Here is an 18,719-nt window from a genome sequence, read left to right as displayed (position 1 = left end):
GAAGAAATAAGATAACTGCAAGTTAATCTCTTTAATACATAAAACTTAGTATAGTAAAACTGGTCACTAACTTGGTGCTGAATTCATTGATTGTATAAAAAAGATATTTACATTCCCAGGGTACATAACTTAAATCGTAAAATACATTGTGCAGCTCTGAAAGTAAAGAGAAAAACTAGCCCTAAATATATCTATTATACCTTTGGCCGTGATAGCATGGATGTCAATGATAACTCCTCCATGGTGTAAATACCAGGTGGGGGTAAGTATATCACATCTTCCTCTGGTGGATCATTAGGTGGGGTTAAGTTTATCCTCTTCTCCTTTGGTGGCTCTCCGGGTGGGGGTAAGTTTATCCCGTTTTCCTCTAGTGGCACGCACAGAACAGATCGATTTTCTGGTGTCATATCTTCATTTGGGCCAGGAGGATATTCAATCTCAGAAGCACTTAAATCAAATATAAACACCGAGAACTGGGAATTTCCTTTGTATCTGAAGAGTAAAAAGTAACCACAAGCAATTGAATAGTACTCCTTGAATTTGTTCCAGCCTTCATTTAACCATACCATGCCACTAGAGTTTAGCAGTCTTACTTTCCATACCACGCCATTTGGGACCTCAAGCAACACAATATCCGCCAGATTAGTGCCATGCTCAGTTACAAATTCATTAGGGATGTGCTGTAAAATACCGAAATTGGAAAGATATGAACAACATATAAAATATAAGAGAAGAAACGTAGAAAACAAATAGAAAGAAAGGAAAGCTTCAGACAAGCTGGTGTAGACAAGTTTCCAATCACACAGAGAATTTCCCTTTTTTAAAAAATAATCCTGAAAGCCAGTGAAACTCGATAAATAATGAGTAAGCCCCTCTAGCCTTCTTCACTTAAATACATACTTTTGTCCTTGGACCACTGGACGAGAACCCCAGGGGTGCAATCGCATAATGTTGCTAGAAAAGGAGAAAGAGAAACAGGTAGCAAGATACTAAGTAAGAAAACCCCTAATAAAGACCAACAACAAATAGTAAAGGTGACTAGTAAGTTAGGGTCTAGCATTTATCAGTCAAATTTGCAGAACTGAAGCTTCCATTTTTCATTCGTAAAGCTGGGTACTTTTTTTCCTTTGTAGAAACAGAAAAGAGTGATATAAGATGAAAATGTCTCATCAAAAAGCCACTTGCAGAACTTACTAATTTAGAGGCATGTGGAGACAGGATAATCTTGAAGAAGTGAGGGGTTCTCTCCGGGATATCCACCGGTCTTGGTTCCCCTTGCCCTTGTCTGCTTGCCATCCCTGCCGGCTGCTTTTCCCGTCTGGCTGCTGTCTCTGCCGGATGATCTTCCCGTCTGTCTACCATCTCTACCGGCTGCTCTTCTTGTGGTAAACTATTGCCAATCTTTTGCATTAGCTTTTGGGAACTGCAGTGACAAAAACAAAACATTTACCACTGCATCAGATGTGTGAGAACTGAATTCTCAACATCAATCTTTGAAACTTTTAACCAATAATCATACAGCTCATTCCAAAGTGGGGTCTTTTACTTATTCAAGAAACTAAACAGAACGAATACATAATAAACCTGAAAATCTATGTTCTTTTTAATTCACTCCACATTATTTCCACTATCACTTTTTTTCATCTTTTCTCTTGAATAACTGAGAAATATCTGAGGAGAGTGATGAACTTACACTCATGATGTGCTCATACCCCATACCCGCATTGTGCTCTTAAAAATATACCAAAGCCCTCGGACCCATGTTTCTCAAACTCTCCTAAAATGTTGCCGCTCCCGTGTCAGATCCTCCAAAAATGGTGTCGTAGGGCTTTGGTATGGGAAGGGTAGAGACGTAGAGTGTACGTAGTCGACCTTACCCCTATCTCATGTAGGTTGAGACAACAATTCCTACCCTATGAAGCACAAAAATTCCTTAATCCAGCATTACATATACTCACAGCAAAAACCTAGCATTACACTCATCGACTTAAATCTAATTGCCACTACCAAAATACACAACAATTAGCTCCTCCTCTAACTGATACACCAATCGATCACAGTAAAAGACTCCTTCACTATTCCATAAATGGGTCAAATTGAATACCCGAATCAGAGCTTGAATAAGCTCAAAAATCTAATTTTGTTCCCCCCTATCTTTTCCTCTTTGTGCACATAGTTGTGTTTTTTTTTCAAAGGTCCTCTGGAAACAACCTCTCTACCTCCATGTGGTAGGAGTAAGGTTCGTAAACGAAATCATCTAAAAGTAATTTAGATACGCTGACACCACAAACACAACAATTCCTACCCTACGAAGCACAAAATTCCTCAAATTCAGCATACATATATATATATTCAAAGCAAAAATCTAGAATTTACCTCATTGGGCGAAATCAAAGTATGACCAAAACACTCAACATCAGCTCCTCTACTCTGCTAACTGATACTCCAGTGTTCCATAAATGGGTCAAAGTGAATACCCGAACTATCCAACTTCACCTTTACATATATCAATCGTCCGTCAAGGGTTTCCCGGAAAATCTCCCCGCCGACAATCCTTTTCGAATCTGAAGAATTTTCAGTACGGAATCCAAATGAAATTTATTGGGCCGCTTGAACCGACCCGTTTTAGGATCCGAATTTACCTGGATGGTTTAGGCAAATTGGTTACCACTTACATATTGTCCATATTTTAAAGAAAGGAAAAAACCGCACAAATATCACTAGTTTAAGATATAACTACGTGTGATTACTATAGTTTTTGAAATTATTTTTTGTACTATATTTACTTCACTAGTTACGGATATTTATATTTAAATGTGATTCACATGTATTTGGGATACACCAACTCTCTCGCTCGCCTCTCTCTCTCTTTAAGAGGTATTTAATATCCTAGATACATTTATCTAATGTGATTCGAATGTATATGAGATACACTGATTTTTTATCTATCTTCTATTTCGCTTCATCCCTCCTCTCTCGCTCACGGCTCACCTAGCATCTTTTGTATTTCTATTTTAAAAAATAATTATTATATGGTATCAAATTTACATTTATCTAGTATCACTAATATTTTATCTGACTTGAAAATTAAAAGATTACTGTGACTAACTTGAAATCTGATACGAAATTATAAATTAGTGAGACAATTTGTAATTATTTAAAATTATAGGGAAAATGCACAAGTACCCTCCCTCAACCTATGCCTGAAACACACTTATACTATATTAAGGTCCTATTACCCCCTGAACTTATTTTATTCAGCCTGCGTGTCACTATCTTGTGGGCCCAGCGCGTATTGACATTTTTTTCAAGCAAGTATCACGTAGGTCGAAAAGGGGGTAGAAAAATTATTTATAAAATAAGTTTTGGGGTAATAGGACCTTAGTATAGTATAAGTGTGTCTCTGCGATTTCAGGCATAGATTGGGGGTACTTATGCATTTTCTCAAAATTATATAATAAAATTAGTATTTATGGTAGAAATATTTTAGTAATTAGGTCATTTTTCCTATTTTAAATATCTTTTAAGCCTAGCATTAATTTATTAAAAAAATCCAAATTAATGCATATCAATTTTCTTATGAAATTTCAATTTGTTCATACAATGGAAATAATTTTACATCAAGTTATTAGTAGTAAGAGTTATATCGAATTAAATTATCAAAAAAAGATATTTTTATTCAATTTTCATATAGTTTGAAAGCATTTTTTATTCTTTTTTATTAAAAGTCTTAGGAATATGTACAAAATTAACATGATTCACAATAGAAGACTAATGTCATATCTTCACATACATTTATACTTTCGACAGAACTTGTATAATTTTCTTCAACTTACTTGTCATGCATTATGAATCATTTCGTATCTAGTTTTCTTGATTACACATTCTTCAACAATAATAGTGAACCCTCAACGATTTTGATATCGAAAACCCCCTGAAAATGACAAATTCTTTTGTGTATACTTTGTTTGTGAAGTTAAGGTAAGCTGATCATCACTACAATATTTATGTAATATCGTTTATAAATATGTGTATTAGTTTCAGGATGAGGAGCTAGAAGTAATATGAACTAAATTCTTATGTATTTATTCATTTGCAGTATTATATATGATTTGTTTTTGTAATTTGTTATAAGCATATATCATTAATTCTAGTGTTATAAAGAGCGTCATATTATTAAATATTTGAATAAGTCGATTATGGAGCATCATTAGATAATCAAGAATGTCATATGACACTATAATCACTCAATGTTTGTTGTTTCAAGTCTTTTCCCTATTACATAATATGAGATGTTATCTTGATTTAAATAGTTTGTAGGAGTGTGAATCTTTATTGTCGTGACGTTGATATATTTTCATATGAATATCTATGTATCATTTATGAATATTTATGTATCATGTAACTTTACTTGATGTTCTAATTAACTTTGAAACCAAAGTAAAAGGATACATCAAATTGATATGGCCTATCAATTACAAGCACATAAACATAAAAATAAACAATTAATATAGGTTGAATGGGTAGAAAATCCCTTGAACTTGTCAAAAAGATCACTGAGACACATAATTGAGTTGTCTATATAATATATGTACTCATTATTAGATATAAGTGTTAATATGACATAAAATTTGAAATTTGAAATTTATGTTGTATAAGGTTGATTTAATAGGGAAAATGTATCCTTACAAGAGTTTTTTCATGCTTAGGGCCCGAAATTGAGATCTTTAATTAAGGATAGTAGGATCCGATCTTTTCCACCACAATCCTTATTGGTGAACATGTTTTAAATTAATATCAATTTAACATCTTTGGGCAACCTTGTATGTGCGGCAAAAATAACATACTTGTGCTGATGTATTTTAAGCAAAAACTCCGCATTTTATTTGTTATATTATACTTTGTTTCATTTTACTTGGTTCAAATCTAAGTTTGACTACTATTACTTCATATTGTTATTTAGTATAAGAGTAATATTGGAAAAAAAAATAAACTTTTTTTGATTTGCTGAAATGTCCAAATTAAAAGTTTTTGTAAGAGCTAAGACAAAATATGTTTGGAATGAAATTTTGAAATAAATTTGTTAATTATAATATTTTGACAAATTTACTTAAAGCATTACAATATTTAGAGGGTGTTTAAATTGGTTTAGAAGTTAGTCAAATCTACACTTACTTCAGTTTTGTACTTTTGAAAGTGTTTGATAAATATAAAAAATAACTTAAAATAAGTCAAAGATGACTTAAAATAAGCGTAAAAGTATTTGACAAAGTCAAAAATAACTTAAATAAGTTTAAAATGGCTTTAAAAAGTCAAAAATCAAAAGTAAACTCCCTTTACCTTTTATTTTTGATTTAAAAATCATTTAAGTTGGACTTAAAAGCTACTTTTTAAAGTCAATTTAAATAGACTCTTAGTCAAAGAAAAATTTAGTAAAAGAAATTAGTATTTACTAGATATTAATTTATTTTACTTGACATAAATATGATTCAATATGTAGATTGCATCCCTTTTCTCTATATATATTCACTTGCATTCACTTCATATATCAAAGCAACAATTATTCAAGAAATTAAAATGGCCTCCTCTTTTACTCTATACTTTTTTCTTTTAATACTTGTTTCAAATATTTTTAACTTTCAAACTTCTTTGTGTGACCTTCGTGCAGACGAAATACTAATAGAAAATATATGTAAACAAGTACAAGATCTACAATTTTGCTTAAGCACTTTCAAACAAATTTTACATACTCATCCATATGTCCCTGATGAAATAACACGGGCTTCTCTTAGTCAATCGTTACAAAATGCAAACGACAATCATGCCTTCGTACAAAAAGCTAAAGCAGAAGCAAAAGACAAAGAGCTCCAAGATTTATATGCCGTTTGTGTAACAAGCTATGAATTGTTGACAAGTTTACTCCAAGATTCAATTCAATCATTAGCTAAAAAGGATTATAATGGCTTGGAAAATTCACTCTTTAAGTGTCCCAGACTTGTGAGTGCCTGTCAGATTGCACTTGGTAGCAAGACGACACCTGAAATGTTAGATAGGAGTAGGAAACAATTTGATTTAGTATTAATGGCAAAAATTGCTGAAGGCCTCATTCAGAAATAAATAGTTTCAATGATTGTTATAAATCAATTTGTATTTCTTGAAAGCTAGCAACTAATTAAAGAGGAGATTGATATTTGAATAAATCATTCTTGTCATTTTCATTTCAACCATGGCATATCCTTTTTACACTTACTTTTTAGAAATTTTTCCCCATCAACTACTCATTTATATTTTTTATGATTTAATTAGTAAGATGTAAGTTAATATGAGCCTCAAAATATATCACATAAACAAAAGAATGTACATCAAGTTTGTAATGATCTCATGTTCTTATTTAAACTTATGTAAATAAGGAAAGACGTAAAGAAAAATGAATTGATCTATGACTCTTAGTTCTTCTTTTCGAGGACCTTAATTAATAGTATACATATGATTTTCTATAAGTAAATACAAATCAGATTGATAATGAATTTCATTTGTCAATTAGACACCTAAAGTGGTGGTGGCCACCACCTAAAATATAGTGACAAGTTGTTCCTTTGAAACCAAAATTGATGCCCAAAAAAAAGAATCTTCATAATCCTGATTTCACATTTGAAATAAAAAAGTTCTATAATTAGTACAAAAAGAAGATTGAGAATTTTCAAGTATGCTTATAAATCCTCTCAATACTCTATTATCAAAAACAACATTTACAATTATATCTGATCAAGTTTCAAGTCAAGATTCCTTTAATGTTGATAATGCATCTTTTGTGGCTGCAGATATCACAGCATCTGAAGCATTTGGCAAATAATAGTACTTCCCTGGGGAATCAACAATTCAGAAGACAATTTGTCATTGATATAGTACTAGCGTTTTGAAGAATTACATGAAACAAAACTAAGTAGACAACAAACCTTGAGCTACTCTCGCGATTTCTTTGGCAAAACCTGTAGAAACAAACTTATTTTCTGTATCTATGACGAGGAGAGACATTCCTGCTTTGTATATTTTACCAGCCACCTCGAGAATTTCGTCCTACAAAAATATTGCAATGAACCTTCAAAAATATGAGGATCAAGAAACTGTAATGATCTGTTCTACTTAAAGAAAGACAGATGTAGCATAGGTTCAATGGGTTCAACTGAACCCAACATATTACAAAGCATCAATGTACAACTACACTTCAGTCCCAAACAAGTTGGATGGGGTCAGTTATATGAATCCCCACTGGCCATGTGAAATTACAAAGCATCGATGTATATGAGAAAAAAAATCACTAAACTGTTAACAAATATTAAATCCTAAACACATAATATTAAAATACAATGAGTTCAGTGATGAGAATCTGTTTCTGCCGGCACGTCACTTTGACATAAACACTAGGCAAATAACGTAGCATTTAGAACCAAGAGAAGTCATTTATGTTGTGTGGGAACTTTGAGGCATTGGTGTAACTTGAAGTAGGCTTTTCTAATTTTAAGTCAAAATAAGCAATTGTATTTCAAGTAGGGTACCAAGGAATTTAAAGAATGTCAATTTGGTTATTTACCTTCAGCTCTTGAGCAGAAGGCCTGGGTACATCGGAAGCTTCAGCTTCAGGATCATTGGATCTTTTAAGAGATATGTTAGCTCTACCATCTGTAATTGCAACAATCATGATACGTCCAACATCACCACTCTTTTCTGCATTCATCCCAACTCTAACTGCCTGAAAAAAGTTAGCTAAAGCTATCACATAACAGAAATCATCAAAATTTGAAAATTCCTTTAGCCAAAGCTGCAGCAATCTTGATATTAGTAAGAAACAAAAGGTAGAATGCAAGAATGTGACCCTCTGTGTAAACAAGTAATTGTTTTGACCTGTAGGTCATGTAACCATGTTTTAAAAGAGTGTTTTGCCGGCTATGGACGAGGCTATGTATGTTGACGCCTCGATACACCTAGCAATTGGGAAGCCTTGTGCAGTGCCTGTTATATGAGTTACTTTCCACAACATACAAAATTGACTCTCTAGAATTGATAGTCCCAAGAGAGGGAAAGGCTATCAGTTATTAAACATTATTTTTGAGGTTTTTACTGTATTTGCAACAAAAATTAAGATTTTCAATAAGAACTTGGAAATAAAACAGGCAATACATGGATGAAAAACTTCGAGAAACAAAGAGAACACATGACACCATATATTATTTACAGAACTTGGAAATAAAAAAGGGAATACATTCTCATTTCTCCAAAATAAAATTATAATTGACTATTCAGAATACTGAAAAGTTTGTTGCTTTTAGAACATAGAAAAGCTTGAGAGCTTATGTAGAGAGGCAACAAGACCAAATTTAAAAAAGATGTTTCCATAACTAATTACTCGTAGGACACTGTCCCCATAGCATTGGCAAGAGAAGTGTTTCTTGTTTACATTTGAAGTCAATTGAAGGTAGAAGTACTTCAAAATTTTCTATATAAGAGAAACTGAAATTAGACAACTAATGTGACTCTATGAATAACTGTTCATCTAAAGTGAACTATAGACCAAGATTCTAATTTCTACTATCTCTGCATGTTCAATTTTTACTATGTGTACTATTGTTTTGCATGTGGTGGGGTGGAAGTAGGGTAGTCATTTGGTCTAGAACCTAGAGGGAAGGTCGTCATGTGAGAAATTACAAGGTATACTGATCCAATTCTAAAAGTAATTATCTTCTCAAGTTTTCAAATTTTACTTCAAGTGTACTGTTTGTCTAGTCAGCCAAGATCATCTGAATGGGGCCAATTCTTCTAAATAGTGGAAATAAACATGTGTGTGTTATGTCTGATATACTAAAGAAATTACAATCACACATTCACCAGGCAAAATAAAATTGAAGAAAAAATATGACATCATCCGCAGCACTAGAAACTGATCCAATTCACATACCGTTGTAAGCCCATGAGCAAGGGGTGAACCCCCACCACAGGGAAGTTTTTCAAGACGATTTCTTGCCATCGATATTGACCTAGAAGGTGGCAACAAAACTTCAGCAGCATCTCCTCGGAAGGGAATGATACAAACCTGTATAAAGTTCATCATTAACATAAAAAGAAATTTACTGAGGTCTCCCCAAATAATCTATGCCGAGAGACAAGCTCATAGATACCATCAGGCTCAGCTAGAAATTAACCAATAAGGAAAAGAAAGAGATTGAGAAAAGGATAAATCAATGGACTGTAGTCACAAAGAATCTAAAAAGGAGAATGGCTTATAAGTAGATGACTAAAGGAGTTTTTACTTAGTTTAGAGAACAAAAGCAACCTCTTCAAGTGTATGCAGCAAGTGCACATATGAAAGAATCACTACATTGCAAGAACATGAGATTAACTTTAGTATAACCTTTTACAAGCTGTCTGTTTCAGATCAATCACGAGCTGTTTTCCGTCTTAAGTAACATTCCTTTACTCTTTTGATTTGCAAGTGAAATAAAACACCAAGGACATATCTACTGACTAAATTATTCAGGGCCATACCTGTTATGAAGTTATATAGAAATGCTTAACTAATTTTTCCGTCCATGCCAACTAAGATTCTCTCTCCTCTCTTTGTTCCCCACTCTCACTTAAATGTACGTTACTTTTCTCTATTTCTTTCTTTTTCATCCTCAATGATTAAAAAATTACTATGTTAGATCCCGAGTCTAAGTTAACAATTTAACATATACCAAAGCAAAATATTTTTTTTCTGCCGGTGGATAGAGAGAATTTTATAAAGGAATATGACAGTAGTAAAATTTGGGGCAAACATCACATTCAGTGTTAACAGTATACAGTACTATTAGGATTGGAAGTGGACCTGATCTCTGCTTGTATAACTCTCTGCAAGTAGCTTAAGTGCTGCTCCTTTGGCATTCTGCATTCTATTCAATGCCATACTCCCACTAGCGTCAACTACAAATATCACCTGAAAGACACAAATCATCGAGAGTAGGATTTAGTCAATACTTTGTCTACTTGGTTCATCCTTCTGTAGACATCTCAAATATCATAAACATGTTTCTAGATACACCACTTGCTCATTAACCACAAGACTGCTGTCAAATATTGAGATTTATATAACAGCTAAGGTAACAAAGGCTAGCTTTAAGTAGTCAAGTTAGAATAGAAGCTTCAATCCACACTGTGATTAAAGTTTTCAAGATCTGCAAGTTTGAATAAACAATATCAAAGTCATAACCTGATTCTGAATGTACATTTTCTCATCTACCACAAATTTCATATCAAATAGTAAACTTCAGATATCAATTAGGCTAGCATAGGCAAATTCAAGAAGCCAATTTGAATAGAAGCTTCTATCCATTTTGTGATTGAAGTTATCAAGATCTGCAAGTTTCAATGAACGATATCAAGTGTGAAGTTAGTATAAATTCCATCATGCTAATCTCTTGCTTCTTTTCATGATATCAGATGAAAGACTGAGTTCTGTGCATTGAGGAATAATAAGAATTATAAAGAACTGTTTATTTCTTTCGCCCTTTATTAAAAAAAAAATTACAAGGAACGTCGACATATAAGTACCTTCACAAGAACATAGTTTCAAAAGAACAGATGAAGACTTCAAGGAGGTAATCAAGAAAAAAGAAAATTAACTTTACCAGAGCTCCTGCTTTGCGTGCCATTCTTTTGGCTCTCATGTCAGTTTTCTCTACATAAACCTTCCGAGATTTTTGGACGTCCTTTGCTCTTCGTAACTTCTGATATGGTGCAGCAGCTCTTAGAGTTGCATCAACTGCTAATCTCTTCACTGGACCCTGTATAGGTACATCCTAATTAAACACTAGTTTGCTAAATGATAAATCATTTGTTGTTTACTGTAACCATTGATTGATCGATTCTTCAAGGGAAATCAATAACCTAATGAGACTAATGGAATAATAAAGGGAACAAAACAGTAACCTTTGGAAGCATTGGCTTTATATATCGACCTCTATCTTCAGAGAAGATGACATTCTTTGCTCGTCCAGCTTTTCCTTTGCGCCTTTGTGCTTGTTGTGCAAAGAAGAGAAGTTTTTCATCTACTAAACCACCTTCCGCATCGAAAATAAACTCATCAGGTACTTGATCCTGTTGCTGCTCGTTTTCCTCATCTTTCTCGTCCTGTTAACAAATTAAAAAGTATCTGGTCAAACGAGATCAATCATCCCCCTTCCCTCCCCTCCCAGCATCTTGTTGGTTGTGGCAGATAGGAGCACGTAAGTAATGAATCCCCACCCTCAACCCCTCCCCAAAATAGAGAGAGAAAAACATTTTTTGTCAACAAACCTCTTGATCTTCTTCTTCTTCTTCTTTTTCCTCTTCATCGTTCTGCTCTTCTGAAGAATCTTGATTTTGGGGAGGGGGTGGGGGAGGAGGTGGTGGCTGGTTTTGCTCGTCTGGTGGGTTTTCCATTATACTTGAACGTGGAAGGATGACCAGCTCTACCTACATGAATGTATTTATAAGAATAATGCTGAATCGCTTGCCAAGGAAAAAGTCTTCTGGATTGATGAGCAAAGCCAAAAAAACAGACTAACAGATGCAACCTTACTGAAAAGCATGATGTGGAAGCAAAGCTGCCAGAGAGTTAGAACACTGGTTCCACTATGTCTCCCATTCAGCTACCTTAATTCCAGAACTAATTAATGCAAGGGAGAGGATCTCATCCAATCTGGTATTTAACACCGGTGGTCCCAGATGACACGAGGTTATGAAATAAGTCAAGTAACAAAAAACTTATTACAACAATCCAACTCCTTTCCATATATTGAAAACACATCATATTAAACCGTGCACTGCTGATGAAGAAATTTGAATGTAGCACAGAGCTTTATTCTTTGAACCCTATCAGAACTACAAGGTCATAGTGAACTCAAGGAAAATCATGTTACTAACTTCCTCATAATTTTACATGCAGAAATTTAAATGCAGCACGGAAATTCTTTTTCCAAAGGAATTTTGTGTCTCCACCAGAATCAACGCTATGAGCCCCATCGACTAAATAGTACAGCAATAATAAGGGCTCTACTCTTGAAAATAAGGATATGGATAATTTATGCATCAGAGAGTAATATCTCAACTGAAGCCTTCAAATCAAAATAACTAAAACCTAGATATCCAGAAGGGAGAAATCAACAAGGTTAACTGTTTTTCTTTTCTTAAGATTAAAAAAAAAATTAATTAATAATTATGCCTCAAGTAGCTGATAAACATTATGTTATATTCTCCCAATAGTATTGACTTAAGAACAAGAAACACCAAGAGACAGAAAGAGAACTGAACAAGCATGTGTGAGCAAAGTTTTTGCCAAGGATTAGTGTGCAAAGCCAGATATACAATATCACAGTTCAGACCACAGAATTGAACAAAACAATACTGTACCATGATACAGCATCCGATGAATAAAATAATGAATAGTTATTGCTTAACAGTATTGCCAGATGCGCACTAAAGCCCTGAAGCAAGGCTCAAAACGTGTTGAGCGCTTTGCCTCGCTTAATGTGCACTTCAATGTCGTCATCAAGGTTCTAAGACGTGCTTTTCCTCGCCAGCCTCTTCTGAAGAAGCAATTCTAAACAATTAGTATTTCACTTTATTGTATTTTTTTTTCATTTTCTTTGTTCATATATTTGTCTTTCTTGCTTAAATTATTAGTCTTGGATCAAAACATATATATTTGTATTTTTTCTCCCTCTGTGCCTTATCTCATAACGCCGCCACTTTATTTGCGCTTAAAGCCCCAACGAACCTTAAGAGCTTTTTTTGCGTTTTTTCCTTTTGATAACACTGATTGTTTCATTATCTAACAGTTTGAGAATACGGTTAAGGAAACACAAAACCAGAAAATACTTACAGATTTTTTCAGGTCATCAACATTTACTCTCTCACGTCCATCGATGGCAGCTAAGCATTTGGCTACACGAGCAGCATATAGTTCAGCTCGGTGCCCCTGGTATTCAAATAATGGATATTAAATAAGTTTGTATGTAGAAGTGACATACAGAAACATTGAAGAAGCAGCAATTTTAAATGAAATAGCCCTATCATATTCTTTTCTGACTTCGAGTCAATGAAGTCATTTTCAAATATAAGGTGGCATCTTTAGTCAGTCATGAGATAGTGTGAATCAAGATCAGGTTTCCCTTGTAAGACTTCTACATGAAAAACTCAAATTCGTTGCATACTAGAGTTTTTCTTTGATATTACATTTTATGCTCTATCTTCTAGATCTTTGGAGAACCCTCTCAACTAAGATGTCAATAATAGAAGTATTTCTGTGTACAACAGATTACTTTGATCTAAAGAAAGTTATTCCCAAGACTTAAGGTTCAGCGTGGAGCACTTCAACAGCAATTGAGGAGGATTTCAATATTAAGTACCTGACAGCCACCACGTATAGCTTCCATGACCAGGTATTTTAGTTGATCTCTACTGACTGTGACATCCTTCAAATACTCCCTTGCCAAAATAATCTGTAGAGAAGAGCTATCAGACCATTGGTTGACACAGGCCAAGATAAAATAAGAAAAGCATGTGAGAAATAGTATCAATTCATCAATTAAGCAAAATGGTAGGTAATGGAAGTTTCCTGAACTCTTATTAAACTGTTCTACCCTAAAGGTTAGAGAGTGTAATGAAATACTCCCCCCAATAAAGCATAATGTAATGAACACAGAGTAATCAATTTTTTGAAAACTTGGCATTTAGATTCTTGCATAAATTGCAGCAAGCTAGCATTGGTTTCGGGCTTCCAAGATCCTGCTCAAGGGCTGAGAAAATGAAAATAGGTATTCAAAGTGGTAAGACTAACAAAATGGAGTAGAAGGAAAGTACATCAGGATAGATGAGACATTTGTTTAACAAGAAAACTTTTTCATATCCTGGGATTGGGGCTGGGTGGCTTATCTCCAGGGAGGAGGTCAAGAAGATATCAGTGGACTATAAAATTCAACAGGAGAGAGTTTTTGTAACGACAGAAGGATATACCAAAAGTTTGCTATAAAACATCTTTAGGTTAGGCTAGGTCTGTCAACAGGTTTCATGCACTAAACAAATGAGAGATAGTAGGGGAAGACAGAGGAGTTTGTTCAGGTGGATAAGGATCAGTGACAAAGACAAGCATAGCAGGAAATGGTGCTGTGTTCTAGCATCTATGTATCATAATCTTCCGAAGCCACTTAATGGTCAATCACCTAGAGTACATGCTTTCTTTTCACCACATAATACCTGTGTTTTTCCATTGTCTGTTTCTTCATCCACCATTTTAAAAACTTCATTGCTACACTCCTGAAAACGTGTTGCTATGTCTACAGCTGCAACACGGTCTTCAAAACTCATTGGAAGATCTGCACTGCAGTAGGATTCTATAATTATTAATTGAAGTAGACAAATGAACCTCTAACGGCAGTTGAAATAGGAAAAGAAGCACGAGGATCAAATGCCCCTTAGAATTTGCCAGAAACCAGAAATAGGGATTCATGAGGTTGAAACCAAATGGCAAAAGCTAAAAAAATCAGGTTCCAAGCATATTTATCCTAGCCATTGGATTATTCAGCAAACATAGACGTGCCCTTAAAAGGTTTGCATAGTTATATGAAAGACAATTTTGTACCTCAAATTAATTGCAATACGGTCTAGTAGATGTTCACGAACCGCACCCTCTTCAGGGTTATATGTAGCAATTAGTAGTGGTTTGCATGGATGGCGGAAGCTGATTCCCTCTCTTTCTACAGTATTGACTCCCTCTGTCAATACATTAAGAAGTAGGTTACTTATACCTTCATCTAATAGATTGATCTCATCAACATATAGAACTCCTCGATGAGCTTCTGCAAGGAGGCCCGGTTGAAAGACAGTGGTTCCAGATTTCACGGACTCCTCAACATCAACAGAGCCAATCAATCTATCTTCTGTGACACCAAGAGGAATCTACAATACAAATGAATGTAGGAAAATGTAAGAGACAAAAGAATCATCTCTACCTTGGAAAAGTATTTAGAGCAAAATTACCTGAACAAATGGAGATTTAACTATCTGGGTCTTGATATTGCCATCAGAGTCGTATTCTACTCTGTCAGCTAGCCCATCTTCCCACCTGAAGGCTATCAATACATTTACTGCTCTCGAAGCAAATAAAAGTAAAAGATGGTTCTATGCATAAAAAGCTTGAAATAATCTGGACATCTGAAGTGATGTTTATCCATAGGCATTGTGATGTGTAGAGAAACATTATATGAGCTAGGGTACAAGAAATAGCAGCTATTGAACAGCAGATTACAACTTAAATGATAAAAGAAAATGGATTCAGATGTTAAGGCTTAATATAGATGCAAGCCACAAGGCTACTGCAATCTTGCTCCAAAACACAAACTCACCACCTCCTCTTCATGTAAGTACATTCCTTTGGAAACAATTAAACAACAACTTTTGAGTGAGCAAAGCAGCTTGGTATATAAGATAAATATGTAATAAAACCACAGAGTGAACTAGATGAACATAAATTTGTAATAAATACTAACTTTCAAGAGCCATGTCTTGAATTTCTTTTAATATCTCTGTTACTTCGATGTCGTTCAAAGGTCCATATCATGGAATTTTAAATGATATCTACAATGCGTAATTAATTAAAATTCAGTAAGCTTACTCTTCAGAACAGTTCGGATCAGCATTTGCCATAGAGCCAACAACTACTTCAATTGGTGGCAGAATAGCATGCAACCCACGTGCCATTACAGTTTTAGCTGTTCCACGCTTCCCAGATATTGCAATTCCTCCTATCTCACGGTCAATGGCCCCAAGTAAAAGAGCAGTTTTAATAGCATCCTGCATAAAGTTGGCCCCAGAATAGAGATATTGATGAAAAACTAAGTATCCATTACAATTAGCATTCTAACTGTACAAAGGAACAATTATGAATTTAACCATCAAAAGAGCACCGAATACGAAGTCAACGAATATTGCATAGTGCAAAGCATAAAATTGTATGCCCTCCACAGTCTTTAACATATATTGAGAGCATAAAAGCTGAACTGAAAAAAAGCAAATTTTCGCCAAGTTCAGTTCTTAGCATTAGAGCTGTTTTGTTCAACAGCTTTCTCCCTACTTCTGCATGCAAACCTCATTTCCCCCTACAGTTAGTTTTCCTTGCCAAAGGAAACTGACAAACTCTGCCATATCTCCCCCAGCCAGTACCAAAAAACTCATTAATCAGTCAACCAACTATGCCTCGATCTTAAACTAGTTGAGCCAGCTATATGATTCCTCTATATTGGTTCCTCTCTATTCCCATTTCCTTCCATCAATATACAACTTTTCTTTTAACAAATTCAGATTTTCGCTAGATTCACATTAGTTCTCATATTGATACACATTCTTACCTCACTAATGAAATCGAAAATACTCCAGTTCACTTGAATGTTCAATTCCCAATAAAAGTTCATGTTTCATTTCAAAAGTTTAGACAAACTGAAATAACAAACCAACTAGGTCACAAAATTCACCGAGGCAAAAGTCACCATAACTGATTAACTAGATCGTTTTTTTGAGACAAAGGTAACTAACTAGATCTTTACAGGTTAAAGAAATAAGTGAATGTCTTGGGAAGGTTCTTGATCAAGAAAATAAGTGTCTTGGGAATAGGGCTGGGCATAATCTGGTTCAAACCGAAAAAACCGACCGAACCGATTTATTTTTAATTTCGGTTTCGGTTATTTCGGTCGGTTTCGGTTTTGAATTTTTACATTTCAGTATTTCGGTTCGGTTTTTAGATTTGAAAATTCGGTTAACCGAAAAACCGAAATTATATATATATATATAATTGTTACCCCATAACTCATAAGTCCATAACCCATTCGTAATCCTCCCATGCGGCCCATACTATTATTTTCAGCAGTCAGCCCAAGTCCAACTACATAAATTCCTATTACTCTTACTCAGCAGTCAACCCAAGCCCAACTATCGAAATTCCTAACCCAAATATCCAATTACCCAAGTCAATTTCCTATCAATTGATAAATGATAAATCCCTAAATTGATAAATCCCTAAATTAACAACAAAATTACAAGCACACACACACCGACACCGACCAGTGACGTCGTCGGTAACGCCGACCAGCCACGCCGTCCGTAACGCCGCGACGCCGGTCACTACGCAGACGCAGTCAGCCAGTCACGAGTGACGAGACTCACGACCCACGCAGGCCACTCTGTCACGCAGATACGCAGGCCGCAGCAGCAGCACACGCTAACGTCGGTCGCCGGCTCGCCGACCGCCGCCACGTCGGTCTCACTCATCTCGAGTCTCTGTCTTCACGCTGCTCGCAATTCGCAGCAGGTCGCCGTTGCCGTGGCCGTCGCAGAAGCAACAGTGCCGCACGTCGCCGTCGCAGCAGTGCCGCACATCCATCCTGCAATCTCAAAGGTAATGAAAGTAGTTAACTAATTTGTTGAATCCAGAGACTTCAATTGCAGTTGTTAACTAATTTGTTGAAAAAATTACTCGAAAGAGTTAACCACCTTTCAATGAAGGGCATTTTTTTTATCAAATAAGTGTGTATCTTTGTCAATTAGTTTCTTTTTTTTATTTTTTTTGTCTACTGTCGTTGTTATGCTGTTTTGATTCATCATCTGTAGGTGATATAGGATTACTCTACTTTAACAATTAAAAGTATGTCTTTATCCAACTTAAATAGATTTGAGGCAAAACTAAATGAACTCAACTTCATTTCATTCATGTCAATCATTTTCACAAGAGATTGAAGTAGCTAAAGAATCATATGAGCTTCATATATCACAGTTGTAAATGTGCTCTTGCATTTGATTTTATTGTTTGTTTCCTTGTAAGTTGTAACAAAGTTGAGGGGCGAGGGCTATTGTGAGGCCTGATCCTTGTAACTTTGTTGATTGTTGTTCTTGTTGTTTGTTTCACTTTTGTATAGATGACACAAACTGGAAATAAGGGAAGTGAAAGTGGAGCTTCAAATGAGAGCATACCTTACACCTCATCTCCCAATGAGGTTGATGTTGATACTTCAAAGAAAAGAAAAACCATAGAACCTAGAGCTAATTGTTGGAAGCATTTTGAAAAGTTCACCGATGAAAATGGAGCTAGTAAAGCCAAATACAAGTATTGTGCAAAAGCTTATGCAGCTTCCACATATCTAATGGTACGTCATCAATGAATACTCATATGAGAACATGTCCTAAATTTCCTCGTGACACCGTAGATAAAGGTCAAAATCTAATTAATTTTCGACCATCTTCAACGGGAGCAAAGGAAGGGGTCATTAGCACTTGGAAATTTGACCAAGCACAAAGTAGGAAAGCTTTAGCCAAAATGATAATTGTTGACGAGCTACCATTTAGTTTTGTTGAGAAAAAGGGTTTTAAAAACTTCATGAGAGTTACAATGCCGCAATTTCATATTCCTTCTCGTAGAACTGTGACGAGAGATTGTTATGAACTATACCTTGAAGAAAAAAAACTTTTGAAGAAGGTTTTCAAAGAAGCACGTCCAAGAGTTCGTCTTACAACAGATACTTGGACCTCTATACAAAAAATAAACTACATGTGTTTGACAGCCCACTTTATAGATAGAAATTGGATTTTGCATAAAAGAATAATAAATTTGTCCTATTTCTAGTCATAAGGGCGTGGATATGGCGGCTTGCATTACTAAT

At 35.0% G+C, this 18,719-nt stretch overlaps 2 protein-coding genes across 3 annotated transcripts in view; both read right to left on the bottom strand.

Moving 5' to 3' along the window:
- Window positions 1–2,674, bottom strand: LOC107017362 (B3 domain-containing protein At1g49475-like). Of its 2 annotated transcripts, XM_015217609.2 has the most exons (3): window positions 2,377–2,674; window positions 1,195–1,423; window positions 1–680 (listed from the first exon to the last, which is right to left on the bottom strand). In XM_015217609.2, exons 1-3 carry the CDS (start codon window positions 2,379–2,381, stop codon window positions 195–197), a joined length of 720 nt encoding a protein of 239 aa, XP_015073095.1. In that variant the 5' UTR covers window positions 2,382–2,674; the 3' UTR covers window positions 1–194. The 2 variants fall into 2 exon arrangements, with proteins under 2 accessions (XP_015073095.1, XP_027772128.1); XM_027916327.1 differs by lacking the exon at window positions 2,377–2,674 and having other exon boundaries at window positions 1,195–1,461.
- A 3,917-nt stretch (window positions 2,675–6,591) lies between these two features.
- LOC107017734 (magnesium-chelatase subunit ChlD, chloroplastic) overlaps window positions 6,592–18,719 on the bottom strand; it is a 16,307-nt gene continuing 4,179 nt past the window's right edge. The window contains exons 2-15 of the mRNA XM_015217977.2: window positions 15,686–15,864; window positions 15,052–15,136; window positions 14,654–14,970; window positions 14,269–14,392; window positions 13,422–13,514; window positions 12,896–12,991; window positions 11,329–11,487; window positions 10,963–11,163; window positions 10,662–10,817; window positions 9,863–9,970; window positions 8,954–9,088; window positions 7,592–7,750; window positions 6,957–7,077; window positions 6,592–6,863 (exon numbers count right to left, since the gene is read on the bottom strand). Coding sequence (XP_015073463.1) covers window positions 6,778–6,863; window positions 6,957–7,077; window positions 7,592–7,750; window positions 8,954–9,088; window positions 9,863–9,970; window positions 10,662–10,817; window positions 10,963–11,163; window positions 11,329–11,487; window positions 12,896–12,991; window positions 13,422–13,514; window positions 14,269–14,392; window positions 14,654–14,970; window positions 15,052–15,136; window positions 15,686–15,864 — 2,019 coding nt within the window. The 3' untranslated portion in view covers window positions 6,592–6,777. The remainder of the gene's footprint in view (window positions 6,864–6,956; window positions 7,078–7,591; window positions 7,751–8,953; window positions 9,089–9,862; window positions 9,971–10,661; window positions 10,818–10,962; window positions 11,164–11,328; window positions 11,488–12,895; window positions 12,992–13,421; window positions 13,515–14,268; window positions 14,393–14,653; window positions 14,971–15,051; window positions 15,137–15,685; window positions 15,865–18,719) is intronic.

This window comes from Solanum pennellii, chromosome 4 (assembly GCF_001406875.1).
Source record: "Solanum pennellii chromosome 4, SPENNV200".
In the NCBI taxonomy this organism is placed as follows: domain Eukaryota; kingdom Viridiplantae; phylum Streptophyta; class Magnoliopsida; order Solanales; family Solanaceae; genus Solanum; species Solanum pennellii.
The sequence above is the reverse complement of the archived record's forward strand: the minus strand, read 5'-3'. Positions and strand labels throughout refer to the sequence as shown.

Coding starts and splice junctions, on each gene's coding strand:
- LOC107017362 (XM_027916327.1), bottom strand. CDS start 1,446: ATGTTTTGTTTTTGTCACTGCAGTTCCCAAAAGCTAATGCAAAAGATT. Junction 681..1,194: donor CTCCACATGCCTCTAAATTA/GTAAGTTCTGCA, acceptor GGTATTTTACAG/CACATCCCTAATGAATTTGT.